Source organism: Neofelis nebulosa, chromosome 9 (genome assembly GCF_028018385.1).
Source record: "Neofelis nebulosa isolate mNeoNeb1 chromosome 9, mNeoNeb1.pri, whole genome shotgun sequence".
Lineage (NCBI taxonomy): Eukaryota > Metazoa > Chordata > Mammalia > Carnivora > Felidae > Neofelis > Neofelis nebulosa.
In genome coordinates, this window is record NC_080790.1 from 35,803,147 (window position 1) to 35,822,449 (window position 19,303).

General features: G+C 52.7%; 2 protein-coding genes across 11 annotated transcripts in view; one reads left to right on the forward strand and one right to left on the reverse strand.

Moving 5' to 3' along the window:
- The window catches only part of GPAT2 (glycerol-3-phosphate acyltransferase 2, mitochondrial), a 52,042-nt gene extending 42,234 nt beyond the window's left edge, over positions 1 to 9,808 (forward strand). For 4 of the 6 annotated variants that reach the window (XM_058683216.1, XM_058683218.1, XM_058683217.1 and 1 more), the window contains 18 exons: positions 375 to 448; positions 878 to 982; positions 1,227 to 1,355; positions 3,630 to 3,729; positions 4,114 to 4,247; positions 4,554 to 4,653; positions 4,750 to 4,962; positions 5,534 to 5,653; positions 5,827 to 5,909; positions 6,260 to 6,378; positions 7,106 to 7,176; positions 7,269 to 7,527; positions 7,616 to 7,764; positions 7,941 to 8,018; positions 8,490 to 8,621; positions 8,703 to 8,990; positions 9,232 to 9,287; positions 9,566 to 9,808. In XM_058683216.1, the coding sequence (XP_058539199.1) occupies positions 375 to 448; positions 878 to 982; positions 1,227 to 1,355; positions 3,630 to 3,729; positions 4,114 to 4,247; positions 4,554 to 4,653; positions 4,750 to 4,962; positions 5,534 to 5,653; positions 5,827 to 5,909; positions 6,260 to 6,378; positions 7,106 to 7,176; positions 7,269 to 7,527; positions 7,616 to 7,764; positions 7,941 to 8,018; positions 8,490 to 8,621; positions 8,703 to 8,990; positions 9,232 to 9,287; positions 9,566 to 9,707 (2,352 nt within the window). In that variant the 3' untranslated portion in view covers positions 9,708 to 9,808. The remainder of the gene's footprint in view (positions 1 to 374; positions 449 to 877; positions 983 to 1,226; positions 1,356 to 3,629; positions 3,730 to 4,113; positions 4,248 to 4,553; positions 4,654 to 4,749; positions 4,963 to 5,533; positions 5,654 to 5,826; positions 5,910 to 6,259; positions 6,379 to 7,105; positions 7,177 to 7,268; positions 7,528 to 7,615; positions 7,765 to 7,940; positions 8,019 to 8,489; positions 8,622 to 8,702; positions 8,991 to 9,231; positions 9,288 to 9,565) is intronic. The other 2 variants (XM_058683220.1, XM_058683219.1) reach the window with 2 other exon arrangements.
- A 171-nt stretch (positions 9,809 to 9,979) lies between these two features.
- Positions 9,980 to 18,934, reverse strand: LOC131484707 (fumarylacetoacetate hydrolase domain-containing protein 2A). 5 transcript variants are annotated; one of them, XM_058683226.1, is made up of 8 exons: positions 18,738 to 18,934; positions 16,246 to 16,416; positions 14,253 to 14,469; positions 11,858 to 11,917; positions 11,503 to 11,665; positions 10,511 to 10,619; positions 10,313 to 10,400; positions 9,980 to 10,200 (listed from the first exon to the last, which is right to left on the reverse strand). In XM_058683226.1, exons 2-8 carry the CDS (start codon positions 16,410 to 16,412, stop codon positions 10,138 to 10,140), a joined length of 867 nt encoding a protein of 288 aa, XP_058539209.1. In that variant the 5' UTR covers positions 16,413 to 16,416; positions 18,738 to 18,934; the 3' UTR covers positions 9,980 to 10,137. The 5 variants fall into 5 exon arrangements, with proteins under 5 accessions (XP_058539209.1, XP_058539208.1, XP_058539206.1 ...); XM_058683225.1 differs by having other exon boundaries at positions 16,246 to 16,470; XM_058683223.1 differs by having other exon boundaries at positions 16,246 to 16,493.
- Positions 18,935 to 19,303: the final 369 nt, after the last annotated feature.

A 19,303-nucleotide genomic window follows, 5' to 3' on the forward strand; every position in this document is an offset into this window, starting at 1 on the left:
CACATAACATGCAACACATGCTTGAAGACCTTGTGTCCATGCCATGTGCTGGTGCTGATGAGCCCCAGGGTCCTGGCAGAGATCCAGGCTACATGTTCTCTGATGTTGATAAGAGAACTTCTCAGAGACTTTATATGGTATGCTCCAAGAGGCTGATTCTGTAGAGAGTGCAACACTTCTGCTTTGACCATGGAACTCTTCTTCCTGAGGAAGTCTCCAGATGAGAAATGAAATGCTGTGGTGTAATTGTCTCCTGGTATACTCAATAGTTCATCAGGCAGAGACTACAGAAGATAGAGCAGGAGCTTTCCTTTGTTGGTTTGTGAAGGCCCCCTCCCCCCAAGGACATGCTGTCCCTGGCCCCTCTCGTGCAGGAGTCCCTCTTTCACAGAAGCATAATGGATCTAGGCTTCTGCAACGTGATTCTGGTGAAGGAGGAGAACACCAGGTAGTCAGAGCTGGGGGATGGGTGGAGGGTGGTGGGCAGGGCCCTTGGGTGCAGGGCTGCTGGGGCCCTGCTTTGTGGTGTCATTATTTTTCCCTTTGGTGGAAAAAGAAGGGCCCCCATCCTCTGTTCCATACCCGCAGGTGGGGAGAGGCAGCTTGGAACTCTCCTGCAGATTGTTCTGTGAGCATTTATGGATTGCCCACAGTGTGTCAGGCCCTAAACCCGTACCGCACTCAGCAGGGAGAGGGGAGGGATGGGGGCACAGAGGGGCAGGTGCTGCTTCTTCCTGCTCCATGATAAGCCAAGCTCAGGTGTTCTCAGGCCGTGGGACTCAGGTGTGATCCCTTTCTGATGGAGCATGCTCTGTAGACCCTAGTGCAGCGTGGGCCCTCTGAAACATCTTCCCCCTGCTCTGGGGGCTGTGCTCAGGTTTCGGGGCTGGCTGGTTCGGAGGCTCTGCTGTTTTCTGTGGTCACTGGAGCAACACATACCACCTTGTCGGGACACCCCAGAGAAGATCATGGAAAGAACTGGGTGAGGAGGCATGGACTGGGGTCTGGATGGCACTTCTGAGACCCTTGAAGGGATGACAGATGCTCTAGGTAGGGGTGGTTGAGAGGGCTGGCTTCTAGAGCATTAGCTTTGCCTGGCGCCCTTCCTTAAAGATGTAGGATAAATACTGGAATCTGTGCTCATCGGGATGCTGTGGTGCTGAGGGAAGTTACCTGAGAGATCTTAGTCCTGCCCCAGCCTAACACCACTCCTCCTCACATCACAGGGTGCAGAATGTCATCTCAGGGAGGGACCCAGGAGGGGCTGGAGAAGGCCGGGTGTCAGGCCTTGTGAAGAAAGAGGTACAGCGCATCCTGGGCCATATCCAGGCTCCACCCTGCCCCTTCCTACTCAGGTAACTCTGTGCTGAGGGGCATTCTTTTCTGGGCTGGGGCCTCTGCCCTTCTGGAAAGTGAGTGTTGGTTAAGTTTGGGGAAAGACTAGACTCCCCTCCCGGGAAGTTGGATGGTGTGTTTACCAGAGAGCCCGAGGGAATGCCTGAAGACGCTGTGAGACCTTTTGAGGACAGCTGGCTCCTTGGTGGGGCCAGTCAGGTATGGGGTGAGGCTTTGACCTGAGTCAGCTTCCAGCCCAGGTTCTTACCATTGCTGGCCTGGCGTTGTCTCTCTGTCCTGAGGATAGGGGGTTGGGGGTCACCCCAGGAAGCCTTGGTTGTGGTCCAGACTTCAGCTCCTTTTCTGTTCTTCTTTCTCTCCCCAGATCAGGTTCCTGTGGAGGAGGTGAGGTGGCTGGTTTCCTCCATCTTACAGGCTCCCATGCTCTCTCCCACACTCCTGTAACACAGGTCTGAGCTCTTCTGAGATGCAGGGCACTGTTCCTGGAGAGTGGAGGGACGCTTGGGACAGAGTAACACATGGCTGCAAGGACAGAACAAGGGCTAGGATTGAGAATACCTGCAGGGGAGAAAGAGACTTGTAAGCCAGGGACACAAAGGGGAAAGGAGCCAACGTCGAGGGGGCAAGGATGGAGGGAACAGTCCTGGAGGGAATAGCATGAGCTGTGGCCATAGGAAAGGGCCACGTTTGCTCAAGAAGCTGATGGGGTTGGAAGCTGGTGAGTGAGGGAGAGAGAGCTGTTGGAGACGAAATTGAGAGAAGGGACAAGATATGCAGGACCGTTCAAGTTGTTTGAATTTGATTTTTAAGTGCAGTGAAAACCAATGGAAAGGTTTTAGGCAGGAACTGACAAGATTAATTGGAATCAAGAGTAGAGAACAGAAGACTATTTGGGAAGCTTTGTTAGTCCAGGTGAGGTGCCATCCATGGGGCATGGGGTGGTGACAATAGGGGTTGGAAAAATGGATTGAGAGACCAGTGTGAAATTAACAGGTCTCCCTGATGGATTGAGGGTGGGGGCAATGAGGGGAAGAGATCTCAATCACGGGAGAGCCAGGTTTTTGGCAGAGCACCTGGTGTTGTGGATGGAGGGGGCAGGCTTGGGGAGGAGTGAGTTTGGCCCACAAAGGATGTTTTGGACATAAAGAGTTTCAGATACCTGACTTGTTGGAGACACTGAAGAGGTAGTTCCTTAGTCTGGAGCTCAGAAGAGATTGGGGCCAGGAGCATAGATTTGCAAAGCTTTAGCATACAGATGATGTTTAAAGCTGAGAGATGAATGAGTCACTGGGGGAAAGAAGGCACAGGGCTGTGCGTGGTGCTTAGCTGTCTTGAAAGTGCTCAGTGGTCAACTGCTTGGTTAGGACAGGAAGTAGAGGTTGTCAGTAACTTTGACCAGCCTTCCATGTGACAGTTGTTTGACTTTGCTGAGACTTCTAGTCCCTTGACCTGACCATCTTTATACCAGTCATCAGCCCCTCTCTTGTCTTTTCTTCCCTCCTAGACTTGCTTCAGTTCCAGAGCATTGGAATTCATGATGATAATGTCCTGGTGAAGGAGTCACTTGGTTCTGTTTGGACTCAGCTACCTGCCTTTTCTGTACCTGCCTTTTCTGTTTCCTTTATGAGATTCTCAAAGAGGCACATAGCATTCGCCCAGACTGATCCAGACTGCTCCTCAGGTTTACCCACTGTCAGCTGATGCCCCCATCTTCTGCTTCATAGAGAAATAGAAGCCACTGGACGAGGGCATGCTGCCTGTCCACCACGTCTCTGTGGTGCTTGCATCTACGCTTCTGTCCTTGTTCCCCACCAGTCCCCCCACTGGGCCTCTGGGGAATGCTGCCTCAGGGACTTGGCCCTTTCGGTTCTCCCCTTTTTGTATCACTAACTCCTTCCTTTATATTTCACCTTTCCCAGCGGTTTTCAAAGACCAGGCTAGGTTATGCCTAGAGAGGGTCTTGGTACTCTAATTTCCTTTGGGGTAAATGGAGGCAGGAGATGCCCTGAAGCTGATTTGAGGCAGTTGTACCATGAAGTCTTGGGAAAGTAACAGCACCTCACAGGCGTGGAGTTTGGTGTCGGGCCTGCCTTCCAGCCTCGGCACCACCACTTAGCTTTCTCTACTGTTCAGCTTCTGTAACCTCCTCAAGGCTCACTTCCTTCTTCCATAACGTGGGGACAGTAATAGTACTTGCCTTAGAGGAGTGCTGGGCAGCGTTCTGAGGGCCCGTGGGGCCCAGACACAACCTCAGACTGGCTGTCCCTCTCCAGACTATTCAGCTGGGCGCTGCTGCGGTTCCTGAAATGTGTCTTCCTGAACGTGCAGCTCCACAAGGGCCAGATGAAGATGGTCCACCAGGCCGCCCAGGCGGTAAGGCCCGCCCTCCATTGGGATGGGGATGGCGGGAACAGAGGAGCAGAGGCTAGCCAAGCCCCAAGTTGGGACCAGCCCCATCAGCTGGTGGGAAAAATCCACTGCTCTTTGACGACCTTCTCTTCGTGTCTCACGGTCTTGCTCCCATGGGGCTTCCTCTAACGTCTTTTCATCATGGTCTTAACCATTATGTCAGTGCATTACCTTAAAAGTTGTTGACAGAGCTCCTCTACTTTTGGGAAATGTGCTCAGAGGAAGAACTGCTCAGCTGAACCCTCCCTCCCTCTGGGGCTGCCCTGGGTCCGGAGGTGCTGGGTTTCAGCTTCCTGCATCTTCAGGGTGGGGGCGGATTGGCACTTCCCTCTGGCTGTCCCCAAGCAGGGCTTGCCGCTTGTCCTCCTCTCTACCCACAAGTCCCTCCTGGATGGGATCCTGCTGCCCTTTGTGCTGCTCTCCCAAGGCCTGGGTGTGCTCCGTGTGGCTTGGGATCCCCGCACCTGCTCTCCCACCCTCAGGTAAAAGCTTTGTGCCCCTAGACATGCAAGGCAGAAGTCCCCAGCCCAGGGCAGGGGTGTGTGGGGATGTGTATGGGGGTGTTGCAGCTGCCCAGAAGCCTTCTTCATTGTCTCTCTGTTCCCAAGTCTGCCATCTCCACCAGTGGGGCTCACATGGAGGGTTAGCCCTAAGGCCGTGCCTGGATTCAGGATATTCAGGCAGGATCCAGGCTGGCCGTGGTGGGCCAAAGCTCTCACTAGCTTATCCTGCCTTGGTCCCGTCTCCTGAGCCCCTTCTCTCATCAAGCTTTGCCTTGTGCCCCACAGAGCCCTGCTAAAGAAGCTTGGGGGGCTTTTCCTGCCCCCAGAGGCCAACCTCACCTTGGACAGCTCTGAGGGAGTCATTGCAAGGGCCGTGGTCCATGCCGTAAGTGCCCCCAGTGGTTCCAGTGGGGCCAGCCCAGAGTACAGGGACTTGTTGCTGCTCTGGCCTTGATATCTGCCTCCCCTAATTCTCTTCCAGGCTATAGAGCAGCTGTTGGTCAGCAAGCAGCCCTTGCTTATATTCCTGGAAGAGCCTCCTGGGGTCCTGGGGCCTCGGCTGTCAGCCCTGGGCCAAACCTGGCTGGGACTGGTGGTGGAGGCTGTCCAGGTGGGCGTTGTCCCAGATGCTATGCTGGTGCCAGTGGCCATCACCTATGATCTGGTTCCAGATGCACCCTGTGATGCATACCACGTGAGACCCTCCTCCCCCGGGGACCCCAGATGGGTACCATCTCTAGAGAAGATACACATTGTTTTGGTTTTTTAAAATTTTTTAAATTTATTTTCGAGAGACAGATAGTGCAAGCAGCAGGGGAGGGTCAGAGAGAGAGGGACACAATGGAATTCAAAGCAGGCTCCAGACTCTGAGCGGTCAGCACAGAGCCTGATGCAGGGCTCGAGCCCATGAGCTATGGGATCATGACCTGAACCGAAGTCGAATACTTAAGCGACTAAGCCACCCAGGTACCCCATGAGAAGATACACATTATTGTGTCCTGTGGCCAGTTCCCTTTAGGGCTAGGGTTAAGGGGAGAATTCAAAGGACTTCTTCAATCATCATCCTGTGGCACTTGCCAAGGCCCTTATAGTTACTGAGTCATTTCATCCTCAAAAGACCCAGTTAGAGGGATTTCTCCTGTTTCATGGTTGAGAAAATAAGCTTGAAGAGGTCATGGTCATGTACCAGTTTGGGCCCAAGATAAAGCAGAGCAGAAAACAGTGACCCCAGGAAATCTGTTCACTCAACCCCTCCCTCCCTGCAGGCCTCGGCCCCACTGGGGTTGTGGACAGGAGCTCTGGCTGTCCTGCGGATCCTGCGAGGCTGGGGCCGCAGCCGCCCAGTCTGTGTCCGTGTTCACCTGGCCCAGCCCTTCTCCCTACAGGTATGCAGCCTGTTGGGTAAGGCTGGGAGTACCTGGGGTCTGTCCCGTGGCTTCTGGCAGCCTGGCCCTCAAAGCCCTCTGCAGGGATAGCCTTGCCTGCCTCAGGTGTGCTATGTGCAGGTTTCCTGGTGGGCCAGGGTAGGCCACCTAAGAGCCTTGTCCGTCCTGGGCAGGAATACACCATCAACGCTAGAAGCTGCTGGGGCAGCAGGCAGACCCTGGAGCAGCTGCTGCAGCCCATCGTGCTGGGCCAATGGTAGGGGCATGGGCGTGTGTGGGTCTCAGGGGCAAGGCTGGTAGCCCTGTCAATCCAGCTTGTAAGCTGGCACCCCTTTCCCCCATACCCACAAACACATCACTGTTTCCTCCAGCCTTCCCTCGCCAGTTATCCATGGGTCATCTAGAAGAGTCCCAGGCCTCCCTCCTTGCCTATAACCTGACTGCAGGACGTGGCAGATAGGCCTGGAAGGGGCTAGAGTTACATGGGCCACCTCTTGCCTTGGGAGTGGGGATGGGGAAATATCCTTACCTTTGAGGAAGGTTGGCTTCCCCACAACTGTTTTTAGGTTTGGTCCCTTTATCCTGTGATCTGTGTCTCTATCCCAGCACTGTTGTCCCAGACACGGAGAAGGAGCAGGAGTGGACTCCAGCAACTGGGCCCCTTCTGGCGCTCAAGGAAGAGGACCAGCTCCTGGTCAGGAGGCTGAGCCGTCATGTCCTGAATGGTGAGGGGATCTGGGCCTTTCAGGGGAGGCTCCTGAGTAGTGTCTCTACTGGTTCAGCCAGTCATTGGGACCCTCCATTCCAAACGGGTTTCTGCACCCGATGCCCACTCCTGTGTGGCCCACTTGGGACATGTGAAGAGGAGTGGAAGCTTTCTTGGCTCTGGGGAGCCAGGGCAGCCAGGGAGAACCGGAGGGAGCCACTAAAGGAGTGCACACAGGCCGGCTAAGCCATGGAGGATGCACTGTGCAGGGGGCAGATGCCTGGATGAGCCACGTACCCAAGGCCATACCTGGCCCTGCCTTGGGCTCATCACTTTACCTTAGCTGTAAATGAGGGTGATGTCAGCTGCACAGAGTTACGCATATAAGGGACTTAAGAGCACCCTCTAAAGCAGACACTAGGTTAACCGAATTCTCTTTACTACCCTTCTTGAGCGCCTTCTCTGTGGCAAAGACTATGGGTTGAGTAGGCTTGTGAGGCAGGGATGGTCCCTGAGCTCTCAGCATGTATTTGATAAATGTTGGTTCTCCACAGGAAAGGGTGGCACTCAGGGACCAGGCCTTCTCTCCCCTTGCCTGTGTGGGGGGTGTGTGGCCGCTGCTACGGGTTGGGGGAGTGGGGGAGGAGGGTTCTTGACTAGGAAGACTCGCTGGGTGATGAAAGGAGTAGGCTGCTGGGCCTCAGGCCCCGATCAGCATTCCCACCCCTCTCCCACCGCGGCCCCAGCCAGCGTGATGAGCTCGGCAGTGATGAGCACGGCCATCATGGCGACACTGCTGCTCTTCAAGCACCAGAAGGTAGGGGACATAGTAGTAGGGGCTGGGGGAGGGGGTGTGGCCCTCCTGCTCAGCTCCTGTACCGTTCCCCCCCCTCTCCCCCCCCACCGCAGGGTGTGTTCCTGTCACAGCTCCTGGGGGAGTTCTCCTGGCTGACCGAGGAGACGCTACTGCGTGGCTTTGACGTGGGCTTCTCAGGGCAGTTGCGGTGCCTTGTGCAGCACACGCTGAGCCTGCTACAGGCACATGTGACCCTCCTCCGCGTCCATCAGGGGGACTTGCTCGTAGTTCCTCGGCTGGGTCCCGGCCTCACCCACCTGGCACATCTGAGTGCTGAGCTGCTGCCTGCCTTCCTGAGTGAGGCTGTGGGTGGTGCGTCCCCGGGGCCTGGACTGGGTGGGACGGGTGTAGGGGTGAGGGAGTGGCTTCCTTCTTCATTCGCGGCCCTCTCCTCTCCAAGCCTGTGCTGTCCGGGGACTGTTGGCAGGCAGGGTGCCGCCTGAGGGACCCTGGGAGCTACAGGGCATCGAGCTGCTGAGCCAGAACGAGCTGTACCGCCAGATCCTGCTCCTGCTGCACTTGCTACCACAGGACCTGCTGCTGTTACAGGTCAGCCCTGTCCCGTCAGCCTCCCCACGTGGTTGTCGGAAGAGGTCCGGGGCCCATGCCTGCCCAGTCCAACCCCTTAAATCCTCCTACGGCAGGAGGTCTCTGGCCCTGCTCTGGCTGGGCTCCTGCCCCTTTCCTGGTTCTCTTGAGGCCATATGGGTGCTTTTTCTCCTCAGCCCTGTCAGTCTTCTTACTGCTACTGTCAGGAAGTGCTGGACCGTCTCATCCAGTGTGGGCTCCTGGTTGCCGAGGAGGTAGCGGAGCGGAGACAAAGTCCGACTGGGGCCTGGCTGCCTACTCCCACCCAGAGTGACAGCTGCCCCAGGCTCTTCCTCTGCCCTAGTGTGCTATGGGGGTGGACATGTCCCTGGCCTGGCAGACAGGGAGGCCTGGGTCCCGCCTCCGCTCTTCTTTGCCCTGGATTTGCCACATCTTCCCTATCATGACAGGACTGGACAGCTGTACCTCTGAGGTTCTGTGCATACCTCCTGTTTGCCCCCCACCCCCATTTCTTGTCCACAGAACTGTGGTTCTTGAGTCAGTGCTCACTTCCTTTCACCCTGCAAGTTGGCTCAGCAGGTGTCACGGTCTAGTGTGGTCCTGGGTGTCCTCTTGGGCTCCTTTTCTGGTTTCACCTTCATGTGCCTGGTCTATGTACTTGGTCTGGGGAAGTGGGAGGCTCAAGGCTGAACCTGTTAGGGACCAATAACTCCCATGGCCCCCAGACCCCAGGCTCCAGGCCAGCCTGTGACACAGGGCGGCAGCGTTTAAGCGCAAAGCTGCTGTGGAAGCCAAGTGGAGACTTTACTGATAGTGACAGTGATGACTTCGAGGAGGCTGAGGGCCGGTTCTTCAGGGTAAGTTGGGAGAAACCACAGTGGAAGGAGGGGGCAGGCAGGCAGTGGGAGCTGCCCTCATTCTGGTCTGTCCCCCTCCAGCTCAGTCAGCAGTCACGCTGCCCTGACTTCTTCCTCTTCCTCTGCCGCCTGCTTAGGCCGCTGCTCAAGGCCTTTGCACAGGCTGCCACCTTCCTCCACCAGGGACAGCTGCCTGATACAGGTGAGGCCCATGTTTCCCTGGCTCTCCACAGAGGGAGGGGGGAGAGCTCAGGGCAGAGGCTGTGCAGGGGCCCCAGGGGCCTAGGTTTTTCTCTCCCACAGAGTCGGGCTACGCTGAGCAGCTGTTCCAGTTCTTGCAGGCCACTGCCCAGGAGGAAGGGTTCTTTGGTGAGTCCGCAGCGGCCAGCCCAGACTCCCTGAAGGCAGGGGAGGGTTTGCTGGTGGCTGCTGCCCCCTGCTGGTCAGTGACAACCCCAACTCCAGGAAGGAGGGCTGCAGGGTACAGAGAGGGTCTTCACATCTAGTCTGAGCCCTATCTTTTTGGTTAGTTCCTTCTCAACACAAGAGAAGCCTATTCCCAGTGGTTCCCTGCCACTCCCTCTAGCCTTCACTTCTCCCTTCCTTCCAGAGTGCGCAGACCCAAATCTTGCCATCAGTGCTATTTGGACCTTCAGAGACCTGGGGGTAAGAGGGGCCGGTTTTATCATCCTCCTGCCTCCCACCCCTACACCCTGAGAGAGTTGCTCTGGGAAGAATAGGTATGGTGATAGTAGCTGGAGAAGGTAGAATGGTTTTCCTGGCCTTTTTGGTCTCCTAAACCACTCTCCTACCCCTGGGGGGCTTAAGAGGCAGCACTTGCACTCAAACACTAAGGCCCAGTGGTCCCCAGGTCTCACGGCAGTTTGCCGAGGGATGGGCACAGCCTCCCGGGTGGGCGCTCACAGCCCTTCTCTATGGTCCAGGTGCTGCAGCAGACGCCCAGCCCTGCAGGCCCCATGCTCTACCTGTCCCCTGCGTTCACCAGCTGGGAAAATCAGGAGAAGCTGGAACAGTTCATCCGGCAGTTCATTTGTAGCTAGAACTGTGGGATGGAGTGCCTGCTGAGATTCTCAGCCCCAGATCATAGCCATGCGCTGGAGCCAGAAGACTGGAAGGGAGGCTGTACACCCTTACCCGAACTGTATATAAAACCTTTTCTCGTTTCATCGTCCCTTGTCGACTCTCTTGCATTCTCCATCCTTTGGTGTGTTAAGCGAGGGGACTGGACTTTTCCCAAGGCCAGTGTCTTTTTTGGGGTATCTTCTCCTTCCCTGTAAGAATGCTGTATCTTGTTCCCTGAAGCCCTAAAAGACGATAAACTGTAGCAGAGGCCAAGCTGCTGCTCTGGGCTGAGAATTTTATTGACGAGGAGGGCTCCATCCCTCTCCCTCCACCCAGAAGAGGCAGCTTGAAACAGCTGGCACTGGGCTGCTCCCTGTGATGGACGGCAGTGGATGCTCCCACCTCTTAAGTCCAGGGCTTGTGGTAAGACCCATCACACCACCTTGTTGATGATGACGCCTAGTTCTTCGATTTCACACTGAACTTCATCACCCTTCTGCAACAGCAGGCCATGAGGACATCAGACCTTTGGGCTCCGAGGCCTGGATTTCTCAAGGCTGCCAGGAATTCTGGGTATGTGTGCCCTTTCCTCCTTTCAGTCAACCTACCTTGAGAAAGACTGGAGGTTTCCTGAATACACCAACACCTGGGGGCGTCCCAGTCAGGATGACATCCCCTGGGTAAAGAGTCACGAACCTGGGGCAAATGGGACAGGTGAGACCAGAGGCTGAGATGGCCACAGCCAAGACTGGAAGGCTCAGCTCAACCTCAGGTGGGTGTGTGAGGTAGGGCCCCATCCCACTTACTGGGAGACCCAGGCTATCAGCTCTTCTGTCTTAAACACCATCTGGTTGGTGTTGCTGCTCTGGACCACTTCCCCGTTCACTCGGCAGCAGATCTTTAAGTTGTGTGGATCTGAAAAATGCAAAAGCACCACGTTGGGGTTCTTGTTTTCTCTCAAACCCCTCCCTTTACTCAAAGCAAATACAGAGGGAGGCTTTGTGACTTCCCAAATGAAAGGCCTGTCTGCTGGTCTTGCGTCTACCACCTAGCAGAGTATCTGCCTGGGTGAGTTTAGGAGGGCCTGTCCCAGACCCTCAGTTGGGAGAGAAAAAATGGCTGTTTTTGCCTTAAATGGCCATCTGTCCACAGCAGAGGCTGACAGCTGCAGATACAGAAGTGACTTGGTATCTGTATAGGCAGGGGCACTGAAGTCTCCTGCATCTGACGGCAGGGGACAGCTTACCTGTACTAGTGCCCCAATAAGCACTTTTATTTTTTGCCGTATACACTCACGCTCTCCTTAGAGCAGCTGGAACAGTTTCACTTCACTGATGGCTGGCTACATCAGGTGGTGTAAAGCCTGGACCGCATGGACACACCCCCACCTAGATGGCTGTCTGCCCTCCTAATCACAGGCTTTCCTCTTGTTCACTCTGCGCTTGCTGCTTATAACCGGTGCTGCCCTGTTAACACTGGCTGCAGAGGTCCTGATCTTCCTTACTGTGGAAAAGGTGTACAGGCTTTTGACAGCCACTTTCCGATGCTCAATACCTAACTTTTGGTTCTTTCCAACTTAAAGATGCTCCTGGATAGTGGCAGCTAGAGGAAGTCATACCTCTGCAGTGAGGGACATGAAGGACGCCTGTGAAACTCATGGCCTAGGCTGACTTGCTCTCTAAGGAGTCAGCAAAAGGCAACTCCATACTCCCAACTTCCTGAGTGCTGCTTTTCATTTACTCTGATGCATCCATGCAAGAGCAGGAAGAGTCACCACATGGATTATCTCAAGACCTACCTGCTATACTGTCCTTGGTCACCAAGGCAGGGCCCAGGGGGCAGAAGGTGTCAAAGGTTTTTCCCAGCAGCCACTGCTTTCCATTGCGTCTCATTTGCCAGTCACGAGCACTTACATCGTGAGCCACAGTGAAGCCGGCTACGTGAGCCATGGCATCTGTGGCCTTTAGGGGACAGGGGATTTGGCCAGATTGGAAGTTAGATCATCACGGTGACACCAACCCCCATGACCAAGCCTTTATCCCATGTTAGTAGCCAGAACTAGCCAAAGATGGGCAAGGAATAAGGCTGGGAGCAGGTAGTTGCCAACCATTTCCCAATGCCACAGACCGCTGGCAACTCCTCTTCCACCTTACCTTGATGTGCTTGCCTTTCCTTCCAATGATCACAGCCAGCTCCACCTCCCAGTCCACCTCCTGTAAAGAAAGAAGCAGTGGGCTGCCTGGCTCCATTCCCATGCTGAGGGGTATGCACCACCCTGCCTCAGGCCCTGGGTCTCTAACAGTGGGGAGTGGCTGTGGGCCCACATATGTGTTCACCATGAGCCAGATGTAGTGAAGGAGGGGGAAGTGTGGCTTGTAGACCCATAATCCTCGAGCACTGGCAGGTAATACCAGTCCATGCAGGCACAGCTCTCCACTGTGACTGCAGAAGGCAAGAGGAGTCTGGGCACTGAATTTACAAGTGACTTGATGCCTTCAAAAAAGGGTGAATACCAAGTAATAACAGCTAGCCCCAATGCACACCAATAGCATTCTATATGCTTTCGGGTATTAACTCATTTAAATGAGAAGAAATGAGCATGGCCACAGAAAAAGGAAAACATGCTCAGCCTTTCCCATAATCTGCAAAGTACAACTATAAAACAGATACAACTTAGCCTTTCAAACTGGTTGCTCGTTCTAATGGTAACAACCAGTTGATCTGAGCACCCCAACACCTGATCCTGGTCTCTAGGATTGCTTCCCACTAGACAGAACTAGGTTTCTTAGGGGAAATGGCAAATTCCAGGTCTGAGACAGAATACAAGATAAGCCTGGAATATCTTGGCCAGAAAGCAAGGGAAGTACTCAAAAAGTGACAGGGATGGGGCCAACTTGGAGCCCCCCACTGGCCAAATTAAGAGCATTTGAATATCAAAAAGAATGTAAGTGATAGATTACAACATACTGGGTAAAAATAAAAATCAGAAATACACCCTGCTAGGGACAGAGTATAAAAGGGGAGGCAGCTTTTCTTCACAGGATGCCAGCTAATAAGAGTAGAAGGCGGCATGACAGAAAAATCACCTTTTTCTAACCCCTAATACATACAATAATGGATTCAGGTGAGGATCCCTGAATGAAAAGCTATGTGGCAATAAGAATAGTCACAGGTTCTCAAATTACTACTCTACAGACTGCTTAATTACCACAGTGAAAGGCACCTTTCCAACGAAGAAAGGTGATCAAACGGCCTCTCAATGGGGTGTGATGCACATCTGTTGGTACAGACTGCATTCGTATCATGAACAGGGTTAGTGCCCTTATAAAAGAGATTCTTGCCCTTCTACCATGTGAGGAAACTGCAAAAAGACAGTAGTCCATGAACCAAGCACCAAATGTATCAGCACCTTGATCCTGGACTTCCCAGCCTCCAGAACTGTGAGAAATTCGTTGTTTATAAGCCACCCAGTCTGTGATATTCTGTTACAGCAGTCCAAATGAACTATGTAAAATCCTTGACAAAAACATTTAAATCTAATCATGAGGAAACCGACAAATCCAGAGTGCGGGATATCTAAGAGAACTTGTCAGGATTCTTCAAAAAACCAGTGTCACGAAAGCTAGAAAATGGCAGGGGGACTGTTTGCTATCAGAAATCACCAAACTGGGGCGCCTGGGTGGCGCAGTCGGTTAAGCGTCCGACTTCATCCAGGTCACAATCTCGCGGCCCGTGAGTTCGAGCCCCGCGTCAGGCTCTGGGCTGATGGCTCGGAGCCTGGAGCCTGTTTCCGATTCTGTGTCTCCCTCTCTCTCTGCCCCTCCCCCGTTCATGCTCTGTCTCTCTCTGTCCCAAAAATAAATAAAAAAAAAAAAAAAAAAAAAAAAAGAAATCACCAAACTATGGCCCACAGGCCGGACCCAGTTCACTGCCTGCTTTTATAAAGTTTTCCTGGAACACAGCCATATTCACTCATTTATGTATCAGCCACGGCTGCTTTTCCATGACAGTGGCAAAACTGAGTTGTTGCAACAGACACTCTATAGCATTCAGAGTCTATTATTTGCTAACTGACCCTCTGAGAAAGTCTGTGGATCCCTGTTTAGATTAAAAGCACTAAAGAGACATAGCCAAGTACAGTGTGTGGCCTTGACTAACCCTGGTTCAACAAAAAATAAAACCGTACCCAAATTAGAAATCCTCTTTGGAGGCAATTGGGAATATTCCCAATTGGACCATATAATGGGTATTATGTTAATTTTCTTAGTGGTGATAGTGGCTATTATGGTCATGCAGGACACTGCTTACTCTTAGAAGATGCATGCTAAATTTTATTATTTTTCTACAATGAAGGTGCACTATTTTTGTAATCAGTAAAAGATATGTTAATTCCTTTTTCTCCTGAGACCAGCCTTCCACTGTATAGTCCCCAGTAGTATCTGCTTAATACACTAAGCAACAGGCGGCTTCTTTAGGCATCCTGAGTGCTGAGCACCCATGCGCTGGGCCCCGGTGACTGGGGAGGGCAGTGAGGAAGGAAGCACTGACCTGGCTCAAGGGTGGGAGGATGACCTCGTCGTAGGGCCCCACAATGGAACTGGCAAACTTGCTGAAGATGATGGGCTCCTTGGGCACAGGAACGTTCTGCTCTTTGCAGTGGTCCACATAATTCATTCCCACACACACCACCTTGTCTGGCCGTGTGACAGGGGCCAGAAAGGTCACCTCTGACCGTGGTAGGACTGGCAACTGGGCAGCCAGAGCTCTGCAGAGACAAGAGCAGGAGAGAGGGACTGGTTGGGAGCAGGCCAGCAACCCTTGGGCATGCTGGGCAGGTACTGCAGCAGCTACAAGTTTTGCTCTTTAAAGGGGCACCTGGGTGGCTCAGTTGGTCATGCGTCCAACTCTTTTTCAGCTCAGGTCATGACCTCATGGTTCTCGAGTTCGAGCCCTGCAATGGGCTCCATGCTCATAACTGGAGCCTGCTTGAGTTTCTCTCTCTGCCCCTCCCCTGCTCTTGGGCACAATCTCTCAAATAAACCACCTTACCAATATATACTTCTAGATCTATAAACCATCACAATCAATGTGGAAATCAAACCCAGCTATTGTCCCTTGGTATCAGAACACTTTATTTTTATCTATGTTGATTTCCTTTCCCCTATTAGGTAATACATGCCATGTAAGGAATTCAAAAGGTACAAATGGGAAGAATGGAAAGGCCTCTCTTCTGCCCCTTCTCCTAGTCACCCTGCTCCAACCTTGGACACAGCTACTGTGTCCTGTGTAGCTCTTCATGGCTGCTCTATGTATACTCTGCTCCTCCCGTCCTTTTTTTACGCGAATGACACCAAATACATTTTTAAAAATACATATATTTTTTAGGGGCACCTGGGTCACTCAGTTAAGCGTCCAACTCTTGATTTCAGCTTAGGTCATGATCTCACGGTTCATGAATTCAAGCCCCACGTTGGGCTCTGTACTGACAGTGCAGAGCCTGCTTGGGATTCTCTCTCTCTCTCTGCCCCTCTACTATTTGCATGCATGCATGCTTGTGCACTCTCTCTCAAACTCAAAAATAAATAAATAAATACATATTTTTGGAGATCTCTCCATAACAGTATATACTTTCCCCTTTTTCATATGGCTGTATATACCTGCACAATACAGATACACCCAGTTACCTGATGAGGGATACAGAAGTAGTTTCTTTCTTTTTTAAATTTTTAAAAATGTTTTATTATTTATTTTTTGAGAGGGAGAGAGAAAGAGAGACAGAGTGTAAGCAGGGGAGCGGCAGAGGGAGAGGGAGACACAGAATCCAAAGCAAGCTCCAGGCTCTGAGCTGTCAGCACAGAGCCCAACGTGGGGCTCCAACTCACAAACTGTGAGATCACGACCTCGGCCGAAGTCAGACGCTTAACCGACTGAGCCACCCAGGCACCCCTGTAGTTTCTAATCTTGCAAGACTATGACAGTATTGGAAGCATACCGTCACCAACGCTGTGTGCTGCCAAACGTCTGTATTTTTGCCGGTTTAATATGTAAAAATAATAACTCAAAGTGGTTCTCAATTAATTTCATCAGATTCCACACGGATCCTGGCTTTGGAGATGTCCCTACCTAATCTAGCCCAAACCCAAGAACTATCTATAAGAACACCTCTTTGCAGTCCTCTTTCCTTCAAGCAGCCAAGAGCCCAGACCCTCCCTCCCCTCCCTCCCCCCCTCCCAGGTCCCAGACTCCTCAGGCAGCCAGGAACTTAATACCCTGGGGAAGGCAAGTGTGATGAAGCAGTTCTGGCTCCACCACCAAATGTGTGGCTTTGGGATAGTTAATCACCATCCCTGGGCCTGAGGATGTTGTCATACAAGATTTCTAAGACTCTTCACTAAGAGAACAGGTGAGAAAGGAAAGGTAGAGTTACCCTGCTCACTTGCAAAAAAGTTACTAGCTGGTTGTTTCCCAGGGCAGGAATGGCTGGAACGAGAAAGAGGGTAGCAGGACAGCCACTGTAGGGCTATGCTGCCTGTTGATTTACCTTCTTGCCACCGAGAGAGTGGCCTCTCCCTGCTCCAGGAACTCCATCATTGTCTTGGGCAGTGCGGGGTCAAAGGCGTTGAGGTTAATGACCCCCCCGCCATTCCCTGATTCCAGGCCCAGGTGAGGTCCCATCAGGTGGGGTGCCTGGAACTGCACCAGTCTCATATTTCTGGAGGGTTGAAAGGGCCACTTCTGAGCCTGCAGCAAAGCTGTGAGCAACCTTCTACAAGAGACCAGCATCAGAACCTGTGAAGAAAAAATTAGGTCCTAGGGGACAGAGGGAGCTAAAACCACCATCAAGATCCCCAAAGTTCCCTGAGCTGCAGCCCAAGCCCTTTTGCCCACCAGCCATTCCTAGAAGTAGTCTGCATTTATTAGTTATTTCACTGTTACGTTTTATAAGGTGACTTTTTTTTTTTTTCTCAATTCAATGCATGTAATGAAGCATTTCTAGAAGAGTGACTACTTCATGCCAGGCACTAATCTAGATAGGAGGGATTCCAGTGTTCCTTCAACCAGTGCTTTCTAGAGGTTTACACTGTACCTGGCACATCTCTGAGGCACTGGACAAACAGTATAGATCAGACACATTCAGTCCTGCCGTCCTGCTGTCAGGGGAGACGGATATTAACAATGACGTTGTAAGTAAGATCCAGCAATTGGGACCACTGTTGTAAAGACCAAGGGTCCTGCCTTTGTCTAGTTTCTTGAAGTGATACTGAGCTGAGCTGGGCTGGCCTTAAAATAAGCAGGACTAGAAATTAGTTAAGAGTGGGGCACAGCATGGGCAAGTGACCACTGGTAAAACTGGCTTCACAGCTGTCATAGGCAAATTTTTAAATGCCAGTTTGATCCTATTAACCTCCTAGTGAAAATGCTTTCCACTGCTCACATTACCAAGCTAAACCCCCCACCAGGCTATCCCAGCCTTCTAGAAGCAACTCCCATGAGCCTCTCCAGACAGTAATTATTTAGTTTCTCCTGCTGAAGTACAGGCTACCTGAGGGAAGAGACTGCAGACAAAGGGCAGGGTCAAAGCCTGACAGGCATCATTGGGCTGTCTCCTCTCTGGGTTCTAAGACTACCTCTGTCCTTTTCACTGCTTTTTCATAGCATTGTGACTGGCACACAGAAGGCTCTACACTGCTCTCTGTTGAATGAACAAATGCCAGAAGCAGGGGCTTGACTTTTCACTACTTGGGAAAGTTTGGTGATTGTCAATATGGCTATGTCTTCCTTTCTCAAATCACTTAGAAGGTATCAACAGGGCTCAGGTCCTGTTTTGAGTGCCAGGCTTTACTCAGAGGCAAACCCCATTCTCCTGTTTTGTTTTTAATCTAAGTCTGGCCTTCATTCCAAACAGTCTCTGCCCTGCATGGGCCCTTGGTTTAAAAAGTAGCCCTTTATGCTCAGTCATGTGGAGGTGGACCCAGACTCCTGGTCCTCACCCTGATGACTCAATTTGCCACCTTCAGTTAAAGATTCATTAGACCCAGGTCACTGATCTACTGTCATGGCCAATAAGTTTGACCAGAAAACAAGGAGCTTTGAAACTTCTGCCCTCCTGTCTTATACAACCATGCTACTGTCAAAAATGTGTTCAAGCCAAAATGCATGCACTCAGATCTCCACACACTGAAAAAACAGTAACCGCTCCCACTGAATGCCAGGTGTTAAGTGCTTTACCTATAATATCTGATTTAATTCTCTTGATAGTTATGGAAGATAGGTACTGTTAGCCCCATTTTACAAATGAAAAAACGAAGGCTTAGTAAGATGAAGGGGTTTTCCCAAGTTCCCAGGGAGAGAAAATAGCTGGGACTTGAATCCAAGTCCAGGTGACATTGAAATTCTTGGCTTGGGCTAAAGTGTCCTAGAGATGGGTGGGGGTTAGATCTCCAACAGATCTCCTAGAGCCCCATGGACACCCTGTCTGCTATCAGCCAGGGAAAACTTGGGTCACATTCTGACTGCTGCTTCAGGAATAAGGCTGGTCATCTGCTCTCCAAGATAACCCTAGGCCCCATTGACTATGACCTTCCCACATGACAGGCATATTCAGGCTCTCATTCCACCCTACAGCAATCCCCTCAGGCACAAGGTCCCATTTTACAAAGGGGACACTGAGGCGTAAAGAAATCATCTGCCAAAGTACCAGTTAGAAAGTGGCCTCCGTGCTTCTGCGGTAATCACGATGCAACAGGGCACGAGCTCAGTTCAACTCTGGAAAAGTGTCCTTAAGCAAAGAGGCAGAGATTCGAGGCAGAAACAGCACAAGCATCACAGCCTGAGAGACGTGGGCCCCGTCCCGCCACCCACTCGCTCGGCACCCTGAACCAGTCCCCCAGCTTGGTCCCTGGCACTCAGCGGGCACTCACGACGGCCACCCCACCCGTGTGGTCAGAGGGATGGGGGGGCCCGGTCCAGTCCTGACCCCAGCGGGAGACCTGGAGGGAGGCTGAGACCGGCCCGCCCCCCACCCCAACCTACCTGGCCGCGGCGGCGGGTCTTGCCGGGCTCCCTGAGCTGTCGGGCTAGGGCTCACCGAGCTGGGGGCCGAGGTCAGCGGGCGCCTAGACACCTGCAGCGCGTTTCGGAAACAGCGACCGGCGGGGAACTGCGGGGGCAACACGCCAGGCTGCTTCACTAAGACTTTTGCACAAGCGGGCGCTGCCTAGTGACGCCAGAGAACAACAGCCAATAGAAGGGCGCCTCATTCCGACCCGGAAGCCAAGCCACGGAGGGGGCGGGCCTAGCGCTAGAGGGCAGGTTGTCTTTCACCGGTTCCTTCAGGCGTCTGGGCAGGTCCCGACGCAGGTGAGGCCGACCGCCTCCGTTCCGCTCCCCCTCCCCCCACCCCGGGCGGACACTCCTCGTCAGCGCGCCCTGCAACTGCACGAAAACGACAGGGAGGGCTTCCTGAAATTTTGTGCCCTAGGCGCCTCGCTGGCCTCACCTGCGTCGGGCCCTGCTTCTAGGCCAGGCACCGTTCTGATTGTTGGGCAAAGTGTGGTGGAGGAGACCAAGTGATGGCGTGCCGGTTCACAACAACGAAT